This window comes from Chiloscyllium punctatum, chromosome 34 (assembly GCF_047496795.1).
Source record: "Chiloscyllium punctatum isolate Juve2018m chromosome 34, sChiPun1.3, whole genome shotgun sequence".
NCBI classification, from domain to species: Eukaryota; Metazoa; Chordata; class Chondrichthyes; order Orectolobiformes; family Hemiscylliidae; genus Chiloscyllium; species Chiloscyllium punctatum.
Genome location: NC_092772.1, coordinates 39788491 through 39808847, shown reverse-complemented (window position 1 = coordinate 39808847; position 20357 = coordinate 39788491). Strand labels below are relative to the sequence as shown.

Below are 20357 nucleotides of genomic sequence, written 5' to 3'. Positions count from 1 at the left end.
AGATGGGAGAGGGAGGGGAGGGAGATGGGAGAGGGAGGGGGAAAGGGAGATGGGAGAGGAAGGGGAGGGAGATGGGAGAGGGAGGGGAGGGAGATGGGAGAGGGAGTGGAGGGAGATGGGAGAGGGAGGGGAGGGAGATGGGGAGGGAGATGGGAGAGGGAGGGGAGGGAGATGGGAGAGGGAGGGGAAGGAGATGGGAGAGGGAGGAAGAGGGAGGGGAAAGGGAGATGGGAGAGGGAGGGGAAGGAGATGGAGAGGAGGAAGAGGGAGGGGGAAAGGGAGATGGGAGAGGAAGGGGAGGGAGATGGGAGAGGGAGGGGAAGGAGATGGGAGAGGGAGGGAAGAGGGAGGGGGAAAGGGAGATGGGAGAGGAAGGGGAGGGAGATGGGAGAGGGAGGGGAGGGAGATGGGAGAGGGAGGGAAGAGGGAGGGGGAGAGGGAGGGAAGAGGGAGGGGGAAAGGGGAGATGGGAGAGGGAGGGGAGGGAGATGGGAGAGGGAGGGGAGGGAGATGGGAGAGGGAGGGGAGGAGATGGAGAGGGAGTGGAGGGAGATGGGAGAGGGAGGGGAGGGAGATGGGAGAGGGAGGGGAGGGAGATGGGAGAGGGAGGGGAGGGAGATGGGAGAGGGAGGGGAGGGAGATGGGAGAGGGAGGGGAGGGAGATGGGAGAGGGAGGGGAGGGAGATGGGCGAGGGAGGGGAAGGAGATGGGAGAGGGAGGGAAGGAGATGGGAGAGGGAGGGGAGGGAGATGGGCGAGGGAGGGGAAGGAGATGGGAGAGGAAGGGGAGGGAGATGGGAGAGGGAGGGGAGGGAGATGGGAGAGGGAGGGAAGGAGATGGGAGAGGGAGGGGAAGGAGATGGGAGAGGGAGGGGAGGGAGATGGGAGAGGGAGGGGAGGGAGATGGGAGAGGGAGGGGAGGGAGATGGGAGAGGGAGGGGAAGGAGATGGGAGAGGGAGGGAAGGGAGATGGGAGAGGGAGGGGAGGGAGATGGGAGAGGGAGGGGAGGGAGATGGGAGAGGGAGGGGAGGGAGATGGGAGAGGGAGGGGAGGGAGATGGGAGAGGGAGGGGAAGGAGATGGGAGAGGGAGGGAAGAGGGAGGGGGAGAGGGAGGGAAGAGGGAGGGGGAAAGGGAGATGGGAGAGGAAGGGGAGGGAGATGGGAAAGGGAGGGGAGGGAGATGGGAGAGGGAGGGGAGAGAGATGGGAGAGGGTGGGGAAGGAGATGGGAGAGGGAGGGAAGAGGGAGGGGGAAAGGGAGATGGGAGAGGAAGGGGAGGGAGATGGGAGAGGGTGGGGAGGGAGATGGGAGTGGGAGGGGGGGAGATGGGAGAAGGAGGGGAGGGAGATGGGAGAGGGAGGGGAAGGAGTTGGGAGAGGGAGGGAAGAGGGAGGGGGAAAGGGAGATGGGAGAGGAGGGGAAGGAGATGGGAGAGGGAGGGAAGAGGGAGGGGGAAAGGGAGATGGGAGCGGAAGGGGAGGGAGATGGAGAGGGAGGGGAAGGAGATGGGAGGGGAAGGAGATGGGAGAGGAAGGGGAGGGAGATGGGAGAGGGAGGGGAAAGGAGGAGAATGGAAGGGGAGAGAGGAAAGAGAGGGAGATAAAAGAGGGAGTTAGAGGGGAAAAGGGAGGAGGAAGATGGAGAGAGCGAGGAGTGGGAGAGAGAGGAGGGAGACGGAGAGAGAGAGAGAGAGAGAGAGAGAGAAGTGGGGGGAGAGCCAGAGAGAAGGAGTGGGAGAGAGAGAGCAAGAAGGAGGGGTAGAGAGAGGGAGGAGGGAGAGAGAGGGGGAGAGAAAGATGAGGGGGAGACAGAGAGAGGGGGAGACACAGAGAAAAGGAGGGGGAGAGAGAGGGAGGAGGGAGAGAGAGGGAGGAGGGAGAGAGAGGGAGGAGGGAGAGAGAGGAGGGGGAGAGAGAGAGGAGGGGGAGGGAGAGAGGAGGGGGAGGGAGAGGAGGGGAGAGAAAGAGGAGGGTAGAGAGAGAGGAGGGGGAAAGAGAGACAGAGAGAGAGGAGGGGGAGAGAGAGAGGGGGGGAGAGAGAGGAGGGGAAGAGAAAGGAGGGGGAGAGAGAGGAGCGGGAGAGAGAGAGGGGGAGAGAGAGGAGGGGTAGAGAGAGAGGAGGGGGAAAGAGAGACAGAGAGAGAGGAGGGGGAGAGAGAGAGGGGGGGGGAGAGAGAGGATGGGGAGAGAGAGAGAGGGGGGGAGAGAGAGGAGGGGGAGAGAGAGGAGGGGAGAGAGAGGAGGGGGAGAGAGAGAGGGGGAGAGAAAGAGGAGTGGGAGGGAGAGAGAGAGGAGGGGAGAGAGAGGGGAGGGGGAGAGAGAGAGGGAGTGAGAAAGAGGAGGGGGAGGGAGAGAGAGAGAGGGGGTGAGAAAGAGGAGGGGGAGGGAGAGAGAGAGAGAGGAGTGGTGGGAGAGAAAGGGGGGAGAGGGGAAGAGATGAGCGAGGAGAGGGAGAGAGAGAGAGGAGGGGAGAGAGAGTGGGGGTGGGAGATGGGGGAGGGAGAGAGGAGTGGGGAGGAGAGAGGAGGGGGAGAGAGAGAGGAGGGGGAGGGGAGAGAGGAGGGGAGAGAGGGAGAGGGGGAGGGAGAAAGAGAAAGAGAGAGAGGACGGGGGAGAGAGAGGGGGGAGAGGGGGAAGAGAGAGAGCGAGGAGGGGGAGAGAGAGAGGGGAGGTGGAGAGAGAGAGAGAGCGAGGAGGGGGGGAGAGAGAGAGAAGGATGGGGAGAGAGAGAGGAGGGGGGAGAGAGAGAGGAGGGGGGAGAGAGAGCAAAGGGGAGTGGTGGAGAGAGAGAGGACGGGGGAGAGGGGAGAGAGAGAGAGAGGGAGAGAGAGAGAGAGAGAGAGAGAGAGAAGGGGAAGGAACAGGAGCATAGGAGGGAAAGAGACGGTCATGGGAGAAGGGGAGGGGAAATCAGCACCGAGAGAGGCAGGAAGGGAGGAGAGTGACAGAGGGGAGACAGAGGCAGCAGAGTGGGAGAGATTGTCAAAAGGTTGAGGGGAAAGGAAGGAGGGGAGATAGGTAGAGAGTGAGGAATTAGACACAGGAAATGGGAACGAGGGATGGTATGTCAGTGAAAGAGGGAGAGAATGAGGGAATTAGGAAGGAAGGAGGAGAGAGAGAGAGAGAGTGAGAGAGAGTGAGAATAGGGTCAACATGAGGCCAGGGAAAATGAACATGAAGTCAGGGGTCAGGGGAAAGGGTCAGGGAGAGAGGGGTCAGGGAGAGAGGGGTCAGGGAGAGAGGGGTCAGGGAGAGAGGGGTCAGGGGAAAGGGGTCAGGGGAAAGGGGTCAGGGAGAGAGGGTCAGGGAGAGAGAGGTCAGGGAGAGAGGGGTCAGGGAGAGAGGGGTCAGGGGAAAGGGGTCAGGGAGAGAGGGGTCAGGGAGAGAGAGGTCAGGGAGAGAGGGGTCAGGTAGAGAGGGGTCAGGGGAAAGGGGTCAGGGAGAGAGGGGTCAGGGAGAGAGAGGTCAGGGAGAGAGGGGTCAGGGGAGAGAGGGGTCAAGATAACAAGCAGAGACAGATCAGAAAAGAACAGATCTCATTCGGCGATAGAAACAGCAAAGAAAAATTCACAGGGACCCAGCTGGAAAACAGACCGGAAATGGTGACATTAGAGAGAGAGAGAGGGAATGGGTGACATTAGAGAGAGAGAGAGGGAATGGGGTGTCATTAGAGAGAGAGAGGGAATGGGTGATATTAGAGAGAGAGAGAGGGAATGGGGTGACATTAGAGAGAGAGAGAGGGAATGGGGTGACATTAGAGAGAGAGAGAGGGAATGGGGGTGACATTAGAGAGAGAGAGAGGGAATGGGGTGACATTAGAGAGAGAGAGGGAATGGGGTGACATTAGAGAGAGAGAGAGGGAATGGGGTGACATTAGAGAGAGAGATAGGGAATGGGGTGACATTAGAGAGAGAGAGGGAATGGGGTGACATTAGAGAGAGAGAGAGGGAATGGGGTGACATTAGAGAGAGAGAGAGGGAATGGGGTGACATTAGAGAGAGAGAGGGAATGGGGTGACATTAGAGAGAGAGAGAGGGAATGGGGTGTCATTAGAGAGAGAGAGAGGGAATGGGGGTGACATTAGAGAGAGAGAGGAATGGGGTGACATTAGAGAGAGAGAGAGGGAATGGGGTGACATTAGAGAGAGAGAGAGGGAATGGGGGTGACATTAGAGAGAGAGAGGGAATGGGGTGACATTAGAGAGAGAGAGAGGGAATGGGGGTGACATTAGAGAGAGAGAGAGGGAATGGGGTGACATTAGAGAGAGAGAGGGAATGGGGTGACATTAGAGAGAGAGAGAGGGAATGGGGTGACATTAGAGAGAGAGAGAGGGAATGGGGTGACATAGAGAGAGAGAGGGAATGGGGTGACATTAGAGAGAGAGAGAGGGAATGGGGTGTCATTAGAGAGAGAGAGAGGGAATGGGGTGACATTAGAGAGAGAGAGGGAATGGGGTGACATTAGAGAGAGAGAGAGGGAATGGGGTGACATTAGAGAGAGAGAGAGGGAATGGGGTGACATTAGAGAGAGAGAGGGAATGGGGTGACATTAGAGAGAGAGAGAGGGAATGGGGTGACATTAGAGAGAGAGAGGGAATGGGGGTGACATTAGAGAGAGAGAGAGGGAATGGGGTGTCATTAGAGAGAGAGAGAGGGAATGGGGTGACATTAGAGAGAGAGAGAGGGAATGGGGTGACATTAGAGAGAGAGAGGGAATGGGGTGACATTAGAGAGAGAGAGAGGGAATGGGGTGACATTAGAGAGAGAGAGGGAATGGGGTGACATTAGAGAGAGAGAGAGGGAATGGGGTGTCATTAGAGAGAGAGAGAGGGAATGGGGTGACATTAGAGAGAGAGAGAGGGAATGGGGTGTCATTAGAGAGAGAGAGAGGGAATGGGGTGACATTAGAGAGAGAGAGAGAGAGGGAATGGGGTGATATTAGAGAGAGAGAGAGGGAATGGGGTGACATTAGAGAGAGAGAGAGAGAGGGAATGGGGGTGATATTAGAGAGAGAGAGGGAATGGGGTGACATTAGAGAGAGAGAGGGAAAGGGGTGTCATTAGAGACAGAGAGAGGGAATGGGGTGACATTAGAGAGAGAGAGAGAGAGAGGGAATGGGGTGTCATTAGAGAGAGAGAGAGAGGGAATGGGGGTGTCATTAGAGAGAGAGAGAGAATGGGGTGTCATTAGAGAGAGAGAGAGGGAATGGGGTGACATTAGAGAGAGAGAGAGAGAGGGAATGGGGTGACATTAGAGAGAGAGAGGGAATGGGGTGACATTAGAGAGAGAGAGGGAATGGGGTGTCATTAGAGAGAGAGAGAGGGAATGGGGTGACATTAGAGAGAGAGAGAGGGAATGGGGTGTCATTAGAGGGAGAGAGAGGGAATGGGGTGACATTAGAGAGAGAGAGAGGGAATGGGGTGTCATTAGAGAGAGAGAGAGAATGGGGTGTCATTAGAGGGAGAGAGGGAATGGGGTGACATTAAGAGAGAGAGAGAGGGAATGGGGTGACATTAGAGAGAGAGAGGGAATGGGGTGTCATTAGAGAGAGAGAGGGAATGGGGTGACATTAGAGAGAGAGAGAGGGAATGGGGTGACATTAGAGAGAGAGAGAGGGAATGGGGTGTCATTAGAGAGAGGGAGGGAATGGGGTGACATTAGAGAGAGAGAGGGAAAGGGGTGTCATTAGAGAGAGAGAGGGAATGGGGTGAAAATGAGAGAGAGAGGGAATGGGGTGAAATTAGAGAGAGAGAGAGGGAATGGGGTGACATTAGAGAGAGAGAGAGGGAATGGGGTGACATTAGAGAGAGAGAGAGAGAGAGAGAGGGAATGGGGTGACATTAGAGAGAGAGAGAGGGAATGTGGTGTCATTAGAGAGAGAGAGAGAGGGAATGGGGTGTCATTAGAGAGAGAGAGAGGGAATGGGGTGACATTAGAGAGAGAGAGGGAATGGGGGTGACATTAGAGAGAGAGAGGGAATGGGGTGACATTAGAGACAGAGAGAGGGAAAGGGGTGTCATGAGAGAGAGAGGGAATGGGGTGACATTAGAGAGAGAGAGGGAATGGGGTGTCATTAGAGAGAGAGAGGGAATGGGGTGTCATTAGAGAGAGAGAGAGGGAATGGGGTGTCATTAGAGAGAGAGAGAGAGAATGGGGTGACATTAGAGAGAGAGAGGGAAAGGGGTGTCATTAGAGAGAGAGAGGGAAAGGGGTGTCATTAGAGAGAGAGAGGGAAAGGGGTGTCATTAGGGAGAGAGAGGGAATGGGGTGTCATTAGAGAGAGAGAGGGAATGCGGTGACAGTAGAGAGAGAGAGGGAATGGGGTGTCATTAGAGAGAGAGAGAGGGAATGTGGTGTTATTAGAGAGAGAGAGAGAATGGGGTGACATTAGAGAGAGAGAGAGGGAATGGAGTGATATTAGAGAGAGAGAGGGAATGGGGTGACATTAGAGAGAGAGAGGGAATGGGGTGACATTGGAGAGAGAGAGAGAGGAATGGGGTGACATTAGAGAGAGAGAGAGGGAATGGGGTGTCATTAGAGAGAGAGAGAGGGAATGGGGTGACATTAGAGAGAGAGAGGGAATGGGGTGATATTAGAGAGAGAGAGAGAGGGAATGGGGTGACATGAGAAAGAGAGAGAGGGAATGAGGTGACATTAGAGAGAGAGAGAGAATGGGGTGACATTAGAGAGAGAGAGAGAATGGGGTGACATTAGAGAGAGAGAGAGGGAATGGGGTGACAGTAGAGAGAGAGGGAGAGGGAATGGGGTGTCATTAGAGAGAGAGAGGGAATGGGGTGTCATTAGAGAGAGAGAGGGAATGGGGTGTCATTAGAGAGAGAGAGGGAATGGGGTGTCATTAGAGAGAGAGAGGGAATGGGGTGACATTAGAGAGAGAGAGAGGGAATGGGGTGACAGTAGAGAGAGAGAGAGGGAATGGGGTGACATTAGAGAGAGAGAGGGAATGGGGTGTCATTAGAGAGAGAGAGGGAATGGGGTGACATTAGAGAGAGAGAGGGAATGGGGTGACATTAGAGAGAGAGAGAGGGAATGGGGTGACAGTAGAGAGAGAGAGAGGGAATGGGGTGACAGTAGAGAGAGAGGGAGAGGGAATGGGGTGACGTTCGAGAGAGAGAGAGGGAATGGGGTATCATTAGAGAGAGAGAGAGGGAATGGGGTGACATTAGAGAGAGAGAGAGGGAATGGGGTGACATTAGAGAGAGAGAGAGGGAATGGGGTGTCATTAGAGAGAGAGAGAGAGGGAATGGGGTGACATTAGAGAGAGAGAGCGGGAATGGGGTGACATTAGAGAGAGAGAGGGAATGGGGTGAAATGAGAGAGAGAGGGAATGGGGTGAAATGAGAGAGAGAGGGAATGGGGTGAAATGAGAGAGAGAGAGGGAATGGGGTGACATTAGAGAGAGAGAGGGAATGGGGTGTCATTAGAGAGAGAGAGAGGGAATGGGGTGACATTAGAGAGAGAGAGAGAGAGAGAGGGAATGGGGTGAAATGAGAGAGAGAGAGGGAATGGGGTGACATTAGAGAGAGAGAGAGAATGGGGTGACATTAGAGAGAGAGAGGGAATGGGTGAAATGAGAGAGAGAGGGAATGGGGTGTGGAGTTAATGATGCCGGTCTAGTTTTGAATGTGTATTTCACATCTGTATTCACTGTCGGGAAGGCTGATGTAGCTACAGAAATCAGGGCCTGGGACATATTCCAACCACATGTCACCTCGAGGGGAGGAGGTTTTCACCGCCTCTGTTTGGCCTGGAAGATTTTTACCTTTGCGGCCTCTCTGGGCTGGATCCCTAAAATTCAGGAATGTGTAAGAGCTGAAACTGAATCGGAAATTCCTGGCGAATCGCAGCAGGTCTGGAGGCCAGTGACTCCAAGCACTGGTCTCTTGCTGACTTTGCTGAGTTTGACCAGATTGGCCAGGTATCCAGGAGAGGAGATTTGAAGGGCTTTCACAGTATCTTTCAAATCCTCTCTGCTCACAGAAGGGGTGCCAGGGAACTGGAGGGGAGTTAATTTGCTGCTGTTATTTACGTGGGACAAACCGGGAATCGACAGGTCCCTGAGACTCGCATCTGTAGTTGGGAGACTGGTGGAATACATTCTGAGGGACCGAATTAATCTCCCCTCAGACTATTCAAGGAGAGTGACTTTGTAAGTGGGGTCTATCATGTTGGAGAGGTTTGTTTGAGGGTTTTTGAGGAGGTGTCTGGCTGTGGAGATGAGGCCAGTGCAGTGGACATTGGTCAGACTGAGTGAGTCATTGAGACTCCCAGCAAGTCAAGTCCAAACTTGGCTTCACTGTCGCCGGTGGGGGCTAGTGGTCGAAGGGTGGTTGTCCAACTGGAAACGTGGAGTTCTTGAGAGTTCAATCCTGGCTTTCCCCTACTGTCTACAGTGTACATTAATGAAGAAGACGTGAGGTTTGATCAGCAAGTTCATGGATAAGACAAAAAAAAAGTAGTGAGGACGATACTCTGAGACTACAGGAGGATATCGATGGGCTGGTCAGAGTCTGGATAACTGTGAGGTGACGTACTTGGGCAGGAGAAACGACTCAAGGGAACACACGATGAGCACTCGGACCCTGGGACGCAAGAAAGATCAGAAGGAGCTCCGTGTGTGTGGCCACAGAGCGTTGGAAACAGCAGGGCAGCTGGATAAAGTGGTGGAGAAGGGGCATAGCGGACACAACTCTAATAATCAAGGGATCCAGTTTAGGAGCTGGGAGGTGATGCTGGATCCGTGTAAAAACCTCGATACAGCCAGACAGCGAGAGGATTGTGTGCAGATCAGGAATCCCCATTCTCGGAGGGATGGGATAGCACTGGGAGAGGGTGGACAGGGAGATTTACCAGGATGTTACTGTGGGGGCGGGGGGAAGGGGCGGAGAGTTTCAGGGATGGAGAGAGATTGGGGGTTGTTTTTCCTTAGAGGAGGGGAGATTGACCAAGGAAGGGGGGGACATGACGTCGGTTCAGAGGCATATAGAGAGAGGGTACACCGGATGGGAACTTCCCTCGGAGTGGAGGGGTCATAGCTTTAAGATTCGGAACAGAAGGTCTCCAGGGGATTTGAGGAAGAGATTTCTCACCCAGACGGTGGAGGGGGTGGGGGGGAGAATGTGGAAGCCACTGCCTGGAAGGGTGGGACAGGGGGGGACCCTCTGGATGTTTAAGATTCATTTGGATGAACACTTGAAGGATGGAAAGTCCAAAGGGTAGAGTTGATAGAAGCTTGATGAGCAGTGCAGAAAGGATAGACTGCAGGGTTCTTGCTGTGAGACTCTGTCAGGCTGGGGAGACTGTAGGGAGGGCGTGTAAATGGTGCAGGGACGGGAGGGAGGGTGTGTAAATGGTGCAGGTGACCGTAGGGAGGGTGTGTAAATGGTGTTGGTGACTGTAGGGAGGGCGTGTAAATGGTGTTGGTGACTGTAGGGAGGGTGTGTAAATGGTGTTGGTGACTGTAGGGAGGGTGTGTAAATGGTGCAGGTGACTGTAGGGAGGGTGTGTAAATGGTGCAGGGACTGGAAGGAGGGCGTGTAAATGTTGCAGGTGACTGGAGGGAGGGTGTGTAAATGGTGCAGGTGACTGGAGGGAGGGTGTGTAAATGGTGCAGGTGACTGTAGGGAGGGTGTGTAAATGGTGCAGGGACTGGAAGGAGGGTGTGTAAATGGTGCAGGTGACTGTAGGGAGGGTGTGTAAATGGTGCAGGTGACTGTAGGGAGGGTGTGTAAATGGTGCAGGTGACCGTAGGGAGGGTGTGTAAATGTTGCAGGTGACTGGAGGTAGGGTGTGTAAATGGTGTTGGTGACTGTAGGGAGGGTGTGTAAATGGTGCAGGTGACTGTAGGGAGGGTGTGTAAATGGTGCAGGTGACTGGAGGGAGGGTGTGTAAATGGTGCAGGGACTGGAGGGAGGGTGTGTAAATGGTGCAGGTGACTGTAGGGAGGGTGTGTAAATGGTGCAGGTGACTGTAGGGAGGGTGTGTAAATGGTGCAGGTGACTGGAGGGAGGGTGTGTAAATGGTGTTGTTGACTGTAGGGAGGGTGTGTAAATGGTGCAGGTGACTGTAGGGAGGGTGTGTAAATGGTGCAGGTGACTGTAGGGAGGGTGTGTAAATGGTGCAGGTGACCGTAGGGAGGGTGTGTAAATGGTGCAGGTGACCGTAGGGAGGGTGTGTAAATGGTGTTGGTGACTGTAGGGAGGGTGTGTAAATGGTGCAGGTGACCGTAGGGAGGGTGTGTAAATGGTGTTGGTGACTGTAGGGAGGGTGTGTAAATGGTGCAGGTGACTGTAGGGAGGGTGTGTAAATGGTGTTGGTGACTGTAGGGAGGGTGTGTAAATGGTGCAGGTGACCGTAGGGAGGGTGTGTAAATGGTGCAGGGACTGGAGGGAGGGTGTGTAAATGGTGCAGGTGACCGTAGGGAGGGTGTGTAAATGGTGCAGGTGACTGTAGGGAGGGTGTGTAAATGGTGCAGGGACTGGAGGGAGGGTGTGTAAATGGTGTTGGTGACTGTAGGGAGGGTGTGTAAACGGTGCAGGGACTGGAGGGAGGGTGTGTAAATGGTGCAGGGACTGGAGGGAGGGTGTGTAAATGGTGCAGGGACTGGAGGGAGGGTGTGTAAATGGTGCAGGGACTGGAGGGAGGGTGTGTAAATGGTGTTGGTCACTGTAGGGAGGGTGTGTAAATGGTGTTGGTGACTGTAGGGAGGGTGTGTAAATGGTGCAGGGACTGGAGCGACGATGTATAAATGGTGCCTGTCTCTTAGAGAATGTGTGTAAATTGTACCTGTGTTCTGAGACTACAGGTAAATGGTGCCTGTGATTTAGGGAATGATGTTAAATCGACCCATGCTTCAGGAGGACCTATAAGTGATGCCTGTGGTTTAGGGAGTATCTGTAAATTCCACCTGTGTTTTCGAGAGATTGTATAAATCACTTCCTTCTTTTAACGAGGTGTGCCTATTTTTAAGGGAGTGTGTGTAAATTGCTGCCGTGTTTCAGGGATTGTGTGTTACTCGTGCTTGAGTTTTAAGGACTATGTGTAAATCTCTCCCGTGGTTTATGGATTATATGTAAATGATGCCCATAGTTTAGGGAGTGTGTGTAAATGGTCTCCATGTTTTAGAGGCCATTTGTAAATGGGGTCTGTGTTTCGGGAATGTGCATAAATAGCCCCTATGTTGTATTGAGCATGTCTACACGGTGCCTGTGTTTTCGGGAATGTGTACAAATGAAGCCTATGTTTTAGGAAGTGTGTGTGTGTGTGTGGTAACTGTGTGTTAGGGAGTGTGTGTAAATGGTGTCTGTGTGTTAGGGAGCGTGTGTAAATGCTGTCTGTCTGTCAGGGAGTGTGTGTAAATGATGCAAGTGTTTTAGGGAGTGTGTGTAAATGGTGTCTGTGTTTTACGGAGAACGTGTAAATGCTGTCTGTGTGTCAGGGAGTGTGTGTAAATGGTGTCTGTGTTTTAGGGAGTGAGTGTAAATGGTGCCTGTGTGTAAGGGAGTGTGTGTAAATGCAGTCTGTGTTTCAGGGTTTGTGTGTAAATGCTGTCTGTGTGTTAGGGTGTGTGTGTAAATGGGACCACTGTTATCGAGAGTGTGTATAAATGGTGCCTGTATTTTAGGGAGTGTGTGTAAATGTTGCCTGTGCCAGTAGGGAGTGTGTTTAAATGGCGTCTGTGTTAGGGAGTGTGTGTATGGGTGTCTGTGTGTTGGGTGAGTGTGCAAATAGTGTCTCTGTTAGGGAGAGTGTGTTAATGGTACGTGTGTTTGAGGGTGTGTATATTAACGGTACATGTGTTTGAGGGAGTGTGTGTTAGTGGTACGTGTGTTTGAGGGTGTGTGTTAATGGTACGTGTGCTTTAGGGAGTGTGTGTTAATGGCAGGTGTGTTTGAGGGAGTGGCTGTTAATGGCACGTGTGTTTGAGGGAGTGTTAATGGTACGTGTGTTTGAGGGAGTGTGTGTTAGTGGTACGTGTGTTTGAGGGAGTGTGTGTTAATGGTACGTGTGTTTGAGGGTGTGTGTGTTAGTGGTACGTGTGTTTGAGGATGTGTGTGTAAATGGTACATGTGTTTGAGGGAGTGTGTGTTAGTGGTACGTGTGTTTGAGGGGGTGTGTGTTTGTGGTACGTGTGTTTGAGAGAGTGTGTGTTAATGGTACGTGTGTTTGAGGGTGTGTTAATGGTAGGTGTGTTTGAGGGTGTGTTAATGGTACGTGTGTTTGAGGGTGTGTTAATGGTACGTGTGTTTGAGGGTGTGTGTGTGAGTGGTATGTGTGTTTGAGGGAGTGTGTTTTAATGGTACGTGTGTTTGAGGGTGTGTGTGTTGGTGGTACGTGTGTTTGAGGGAGTGTGTGTTAATGGTAGGTGTGTTTGAGGGGGTGTGTGTTAATGGTACGTGTGCTGGAGGGGGTGTGTGTTAGAGGTACGTGTGTTTGAGGGTGTGTGTGTTAGTGGTACGTGTATAAGAGGGAGTGTGTGTTAGTGGTACGTGTGTTTGAGGGAGCGTGTGTTAATGGGACGTGTGTTTGTGGGATTGTGTGTTAGTGGTACGTGTATTTGAGGGGGTGTGTGTTAATGGTACGTGTGTTTGAGGGTGTGTGTGTTCATGGTATGTGTGTTAGAGGGAGTGTGTGTTAGTGGTACGTGTGTTTGAGGGTGTGTGTGTTAATGGTACGTGTACTTGAGGGAGTGTGTGTTAATGGTACGTGTGTTTGAGGGAGTGTGTGTTAGTGGTACGTGTGTTTGAGGGGGTGTGTTTCAGTGGTACGTGTTTTTGGGAATTTCTGTTAGTGGTACGTGTGTTTGAGGGAGTGTGTGTTAGTGGGACGTGTGTTTGAGGGTGTGTGTGTTAATGGTACGTGTGCTGGAGGGGGTGTGTGTTAGAGGTACGTGTGTTTGAGGGTGTGTGTGTTAGTGGTACGTGTGTTTGAGGGAGTGTGTGTTAGCGGTACGTGTGTTTGAGGGAGTGTGTGTTAATGGTAGGTGTGTTTGAGGGTGTGTGTGTTAGTGGTACGTGTGCTGGAGGGGGTGTGTGTTAGTGGTACGTGTGTTTGAGGGGGTGTGTTTTAGTGGTACGTGTGTTTTAGGGAGTGTGTGTTAGTGGTACGTGTGTTTGAGGGGATGTGTGTTCGTGGTACGTGTGTTTTAGGGAGTGTGTGTTAGTGGTATATGTGTTTGAGGGTGTGTGTGTTAGTGGTACGTGTGTTTGAGGGGGGGTGTGTTAATGGTACGTGATTTTGAGGGGGTGTGTGTTAATGGTACGTGTGTTTGAGGAAGTGTGTGTTAGTGGGAGTGTGTGTTACTGGTACGTGTGTTTTAGGGAGTGTGTGTTAGTGGTATGTGTGTTTGAGGGTGTGTGTGTTAGTGGTACGTGTGTTTGAGGGGGTGTGTGTTAATGGTACGTGTGTTTTAGGGAGTGTGTGTCAGTGGTACGTGTGTTTGAGGGGGTGTGTGTTAATGGTACGTGTGTTTGAGGGTGTGTTAATGGTACGTGTGTTTGAGGGTGTGTGTGTGAGTGGTATGTGTGTTTGAGGGAGTGTGTTTTAATGGTACGTGTGTTTGAGGGTGTGTGTGTTAGTGGTACGTGTGTTTGAGGGTGTGTGTGTTAGAGGGAGTGTGTGTTAGTGGTACGTGTGTTTGAGGGAGTGTGTGTTAATGGTAGGTGTGTTTGAGGGGGTGTGTTATAATGGTACGTGTGCTGGAGGGGGTGTGTGTTAGAGGTACGTGTGTTTGAGGGTGTGTGTGTTAGTGGTACGTGTGTTAGAGGGAGTGTGTGTTAGTGGTACGTGTGTTAGAGGGAGTGTGTGTTAGTGGTACGTGTGTTTGAGGGAGTGTGTGTTAATGGTAGGTGTGTTTGAGGGGGTGTGTTATAATGGTACGTGTGCTGGAGGGGGTGTGTGTTAGAGGTACGTGTGTTTGAGGGTGTGTGTGTTAGTGGTACGTGTGTTAGAGGGAGTGTGTGTTAGTGGTACGTGTGTTTGAGGGTGTGTGTGTTAGTGGTACATGTGCTGGAGGGGGTGTGTGTTAGAGGTACGTGTGTTTGAGGGACTGTGTGTAAGTGGTACATGTGTTTGAGGGGGTGTGTTTTAGTGGTACGTGTGTTTTAGGGAGTGTGTGTTAGTGGTACGTGTGTTTGAGGGAGTGTGTGTCAGTGGTACGTGTGTTTTAGGGAATGTGTGTTAGTGGTATGTGTGTTTGAGGGTGTGTGTGTTAGTGGTATGTGTGTTTGAGGGTGTGTGTGTTAATGGTATGTGTGTTTGAGGGGGTGTGTTTTAGTGGTACGTGTGTTTGAGGGAGTGTGTGTTAGTGGTACGTGTGTTTGAGGGAGTGTGTGTTAGTGGTATATGTGTTTGAGGGGGTGTGTTTTAGTGGTACGTGTTTTTGAGGGAGTGTGTGTTAGTGGTACGTGTGTTTGAGGGAGTGTGTGTTAGTGGTACGTGTGTTTGAGGGGGTGTGTGTTAGTGGTACGTGTGTTTGAGGGGATGTGTGTTAATGGGACGTGTGTTTTAGGGAGTGTGTGTCAGTGGTACGTGTGTTTGAGGGGGTGTGTGTTAATGGGACGTGTGTTTGAGGGAGTATGTGTTAGTGCTACGTGTGTTTGAGGGTGTGTGTGTTAGAGGTACGTGTGTTTGAGGGGGTGTGTGTCAGTGGTACGTGTGTTAGAGGGAGTGTGTGTTAGTGGTACGTGTGTTTGAGGGGGTGTGTGTTAGTGGTACGTGTGTTTGAAGGGGGTGTGTGTTCGTGGTACGTGTGTTTGAGGGGGTGTGTGTTAGTGGTACGTGTGTTTGAGGGTGTGTGTGTTTGTGGTACGTGTGTTTGAGGGTGTGTGTGTTAGTGGTACGTGTGTTTGAGGGGGTGTGTGTTAGTGGTACGTGTGTTTGAGGGTGGGTGTGTTAGTGGTACGTGTGTTTGAGGGGGTGTGTGTCAGTGGTACGTGTGTTTGAGGGTGTCTGTGTTAGTGGTACGTGTGTTTTAGGGAGTGTGTGTTAGTAGTACGTGTGTTTGGGGAGTGTGTGTTAGTGGTACGTGTGTTTGAGGGTGTGTGTGTTAGTGGTACGTGTGTTTGAGGGGGTGTGTGTTAGTGGTACGTGTGTTTGAGGGAGTGTGTGTTAGTGGTACGTGTGTTTGAGGGAGTGTGTGTTAGTGGTACGTGTGTTTTAGGGAGTGTGTGTTAGTAGTACGTGTGTTTTAGGGAGTGTGTGTTAGTGGTACGTGTGTTTGAGGGTGTCTGTGTTCGTGGTACGTGAGTTTTAGGGAGTGTGTGTTAGTAGTACGTGTGTTTGAGGGGGTGTGTGTTAATGGGACGTGTGTTTTAGGGAGTGTGTGTTAGTATGACGTGTGTTTGAGGGAGTGTGTGTTAGTGGTACGTGTGTTTGAGGGTGTGTGTGTTAATGGGACGTGTGTTTTAGGGAGTGTGTGTTAGTGGTACGTGTGTTTGAGGGGGTGTGTGTTAGTGGTACGTGTGTTTGAGGGGGTGTGTGTTAGTGGTACGTGTGTTTGAGGGAGTGTGTGTTAGTGGTACGTGTGTTTGAGGGGGTGTGTGTTAGTGGTACGTGTGTTTGAAGGGGGTGTGTTTGTGGTACGTGTGTTCGAGGGAGTGTGTGTTAGTGGTACGTGTGTTTGAGGGGGTGTGTGTTCGTGGTACGTGTGTTTGAGGGGGTGTGTGTTAGTGGTACGTGTGTTTGAGGGAGTGTGTGTTTGTGGTACGTGTGTTTGAGGGTGTGTGTGTTAGTGGGACGTGTGTTTGAGGGGGTGTGTGTTAGTGGTACGTGTGTTTAAGGGGGTGTGTGTTAGTAGTACGTGTGTTTGAGGGTGGGTGTGTTAGTAGTACGTGTGTTTGAGGGTGGGTGTGTTAGTAGTACGTGTGTTTTAGGGAGTGTGTGTTAGTAGTACGTGTGTTTTAGGGAGTTTGTGTTAGTGGTACGTGTGTTTCAGGGTGTCTGTGTTCGTGGTACGTGTGTTTTAGGGAGTGTGTGTTAGTAGTACGTGTGTTTGAGGGAGTGTGTGTTAGTGGTACGTGTGTTTGAGGGTGTCTGTGTTCGTGGTACGTGTGTTTTAGGGAGTGTGTGTTAGTAGTACGTGTGTTTTAGGGAGTGTGTGTTAGTGGTACGTGTGTTTGAGGGTGTCTGTGTTAGTGGTACGTGTGTTTGAGGGAGTGTGTGTTAGTGGTACGTGTGTTTTAGGGAGTGTGTGTTAGTGGTACGTGTGTTTTACGGAGTGTGTGTTAATGGTACGTGTGTTTTAGGGAGTGTGTGTTAGTGGTACGTGTGTTTGAGGGGGTGTGTGTTCGTGGTACGTGTGTTTGAGGGGGTGTGTGTTAGTGGTACGTGTGTTTGAGGGTGTGTGTGTTAGTGGTACGTGTGTTTGAGGGTGTGTGTGTTAGTGGTACGTGTGTTTGAGGGGGTGTGTGTTAGTAGTACGTGTGTTTGAGGGGGTGTGTGTTAATGGGATGTGTGTTTTAGGGAGTGTGTGTTAGTAGTACGTGTGTTTGAGGGAGTGTGTGTTAGTGGTACGTGTGTTTGAGGGTGTGTGTGTTAGTGGTACGTGTGTTTGAGGGTGTGTGTGTTAATGGGACGTGTGTTTTAGGGAGTGTGTGTTAGTGGTACGTGTGTTTGAGGGGGTGTGTGTTAGTGGTACGTGTGTTTGAGGGGGTGTGTGTTAGTGGTACGTTTGTTTGAGGGAGTGTGTGTTAGTGGTACGTGTGTTTGAGGGGGTGTGTGTTAGTGGTACGTGTGTTTGAAGGGGGTGTGTTTGTGGTACGTGTGTTAGAGGGAGTGTGTGTTAGTGGTACGTGTGTTTGAGGGGGTGTGTGTTCGTGGTACGTGTGTTTGAGGGGGTGTGTGTTAGTGGTACGTGTGTTTGAGGGTGTGTGTGTTAATGGGACGTGTGTTTTAGGGAGTGTGTGTTAGTGGTACGTGTGTTTGAAGGGGGTGTGTTAGTGGTACGTGTGTTTTAGGGAGTGTGTGTTAGTAGTACGTGTGTTTGAGGGAGTGTGTGTTAGTGGTACGTGTGTTTGAGGGTGTGTGTGTTAGTGGTACGTGTGTTTGAGGGTGTGTGTGTTAATGGGACGTGTGTTTTAGGGAGTGTGTGTTAGTGGTACGTGTGTTTGAGGGGGTGTGTGTTAGTGGTACGTGTGTTTGAGGGGGTGTGTGTTAGTGGTACGTTTGTTTGAGGGAGTGTGTGTTAGTGGTACGTGTGTTTGAGGGGGTGTGTGTTAGTGGTACGTGTGTTTGAAGGGGGTGTGTTTGTGGTACGTGTGTTAGAGGGAGTGTGTGTTAGTGGTACGTGTGTTTGAGGGGGTGTGTGTTCGTGGTACGTGTGTTTGAGGGGGTGTGTGTTAGTGGTACGTGTGTTTGAGGGAGTGTGTGTTTGTGGTACGTGTGTTTGAGGGTGTGTGTGTTAGTGGTACGTGTGATTGAGGGGGTGTGTGTTAGTGGTACGTGTGTTTGAGGGTGGGTGTCTTAGTGGTACGTGTGTTTGAGGGGATGTGTATTAGTGGTACGTGTGTTTGAGGGTGTCTGTGTTAGTGGTACGTGTGTTTTAGGGAGTGTGTGTTAGTAGTACGTGAGTTTGGGGGGTGTGCGTTAGTGGTACGTGTATTTGAGGGTGTGTGTGTTAGTGGTACGTGTGTTTGAGGGGGTGTGTGTTAGTGGTACGTGTGTTTGAGGGAGTGTGTGTTAGTGGTACGTGTGTTTGAGGGGGTGTGTGTTAGTGGTACGTGTGTTTGAGGGAGTGTGTGTTAGTGGTACGTGTGTTTTAGGGAGTGTGTGTTAGTAGTACGTGTGTTTTAGGGAGTGTGTGTTAGTAGTACGTGTGTTTTAGGGAGTGTGTGTTAGTGGTACGTGTGTTTCAGGGTGTCTGTGTTCGTGGTACGTGTGTTTTAGGGAGTGTGTGTTAGTAGTACGTGTGTTTTAGGGAGTGTGTGTTAGTGGTACGTGTGTTTGAGGGTGTCTGTGTTAGTGGTACGTGTGTTTTAGGGAGTGTGTGTTAGTAGTACGTGTGTTTTAGGGAGTGTGTGTTAGTGGTACGTGTGTTTTACGGAGTGTGTGTTAATGGTACGTGTGTTTTAGGGAGTGTGTGTTAGTGGTACGTGTGTTTGAGGGTGTCTGTGTTAGTGGTACGTGTGTTTTAGGGAGTGTGTGTTAGTGGTACGTGTGTTTGAGGGGGTGTGTGTTCGTGGTACGTGTGTTTGAGGGGGTGTGTGTTAGTGGTACGTGTGTTTGAGGGGGTGTGTGTTAGTGGTACGTGTGTTTTAGGGAGTGTGTGTTAGTGGTACGTGTGTTTTACGGAGTGTGTGTTAATGGTACGTGTGTTTTAGGGAGTGTGTGTTAGTGGTACGTGTGTTTGAGGGGGTGTGTGTTCGTGGTACGTGTGTTTGAGGGGGTGTGTGTTAGTGGTACGTGTGTTTGAGGGTGTGTGTGTTAGTGGTACGTGTGTTTGAGGGGGTGTGTGTTAGTGGTACGTGTGTTTGAGGGGGTGTGTGTTAGTAGTACGTGTGTTTGAGGGGGTGTGTGTTAATGGGATGTGTGTTTTAGGGAGTGTGTGTTAGTAGTACGTGTGTTTGAGGGAGTGTGTGTTAGTGGTACGTGTGTTTGAGGGTGTGTGTGTTAGTGGTACGTGTGTTTGAGGGTGTGTGTGTTAATGGGACGTGTGTTTTAGGGAGTGTGTGTTAGTGGTACGTGTGTTTGAGGGGGTGTGTGTTAGTGGTACGTGTGTTTGAGGGGGTGTGTGTTAGTGGTACGTTTGTTTGAGGGAGTGTGTGTTAGTGGTACGTGTGTTTGAGGGGGTGTGTGTTAGTGGTACGTGTGTTTGAAGGGGGTGTGTTTGTGGTACGTGTGTTAGAGGGAGTGTGTGTTAGTGGTACGTGTGTTTGAGGGGGTGTGTGTTCGTGGTACGTGTGTTTGAGGGGGTGTGTGTTAGTGGTACGTGTGTTTAAGGGAGTGTGTGTTTGTGGTACGTGTGTTTGGGGGGTGTGCGTTAGTGGTACGTGTATTTGAGGGTGTGTGTGTTAGTGGTACGTGTGTTTGAGGGGGTGTGTGTTAGTGGTACGTGTGTTTGAGGGAGTGTGTGTTAGTGGTACGTGTGTTTGAGGGGGTGTGTGTTAGTGGTACGTGTGTTTGAGGGAGTGTGTGTTAGTGGTACGTGTGTTTTAGGGAGTGTGTGTTAGTAGTACGTGTGTTTTAGGGAGTGTGTGTTAGTAGTACGTGTGTTTTAGGGAGTGTGTGTTAGTGGTACGTGTGTTTCAGGGTGTCTGTGTTCGTGGTACGTGTGTTTTAGGGAGTGTGTGTTAGTAGTACGTGTGTTTTAGGGAGTGTGTGTTAGTGGTACGTGTGTTTGAGGGTGTCTGTGTTAGTGGTACGTGTGTTTTAGGGAGTGTGTGTTAGTAGTACGTATGTTTTAGGGAGTGTGTGTTAGTGGTACGTGTGTTTTACGGAGTGTGTGTTAATGGTACGTGTGTTTTAGGGAGTGTGTGTTAGTGGTACGTGTGTTTGAGGGTGTCTGTGTTAGTGGTACGTGTGTTTTAGGGAGTGTGTGTTAGTGGTACGTGTGTTTGAGGGGGTGTGTGTTCGTGGTACGTGTGTTTGAGGGGGTGTGTGTTAGTGGTACGTGTGTTTGAGGGGGTGAGTGTTAGTGGTACGTGTGTTTGAGGGGGTGTGTGTTAGTAGTACGTGTGTTTGAGGGGGTGTGTGTTAATGGGACGTGTGTTTTAGGGAGTGTGTGTTAGTAGTAGTACGTGTGTTTGAGGGAGTGTGTGTTAGTGGTACGTGTGTTTGAGGGTGTGTGTGTTAATGGGACGTGTGTTTTAGGGAGTGTGTGTTCGTGGTACGTGTGTTTGAGGGGGTGTGTGTTAGTGGTACGTGTGTTTGAGGGGGTGTGTGTTAGTGGTACGTGTGTTTGAGGGACTGTGTGTTCGTGGTACGTGTGTGTGAGGGGGTGTGTGTTAATGGGACGTGTGTTTTAGGGAGTGTGTGTTAATGGTACGTGTATTTGAGGGTGTGTGTGTTAGTGGTACGTGTGTTTGAGGGAGTGTGTGTTCGTGGTACGTGTGTTTGAGGGAGTGTGTGTTAGTGGTACGTGTGTTTGAGGGAGTGTGTGTTAATGGTACGTGTGTTTTAGGGAGTGTGTGTTAGTGGTACGTGTGTTTGAGGGTGTCTGTGTTAGTGGTACGTGTGTTTTAGGGAGTGTGTGTTAGTGGTACGTGTGTTTGAGGGGGTGTGTGTTCGTGGTACGTGTGTTTGAGGGGGTGTGTGTTAGTGGTACGTGTGTTTGAGGGGGTGAGTGTTAGTGGTACGTGTGTTTGAGGGGGTGTGTGTTAGTAGTACGTGTGTTTGAGGGTGTGT

The 20357-nt window shown here is 51.4% G+C and overlaps 1 protein-coding gene across 1 annotated transcript in view; it reads right to left on the bottom strand.

Annotated features, from left to right (window-relative positions):
* Positions 1-2616: 2616 nt before the first annotated feature.
* The window catches only part of LOC140458725 (glutamate receptor ionotropic, kainate 5-like), a 250325-nt gene continuing 232584 nt past the window's right edge, over positions 2617-20357 (bottom strand). The window contains exon 13 of the mRNA XM_072553387.1: positions 2617-3581. Coding sequence (XP_072409488.1) covers positions 3537-3581 — 45 coding nt within the window. The 3' untranslated portion in view covers positions 2617-3536. The remainder of the gene's footprint in view (positions 3582-20357) is intronic.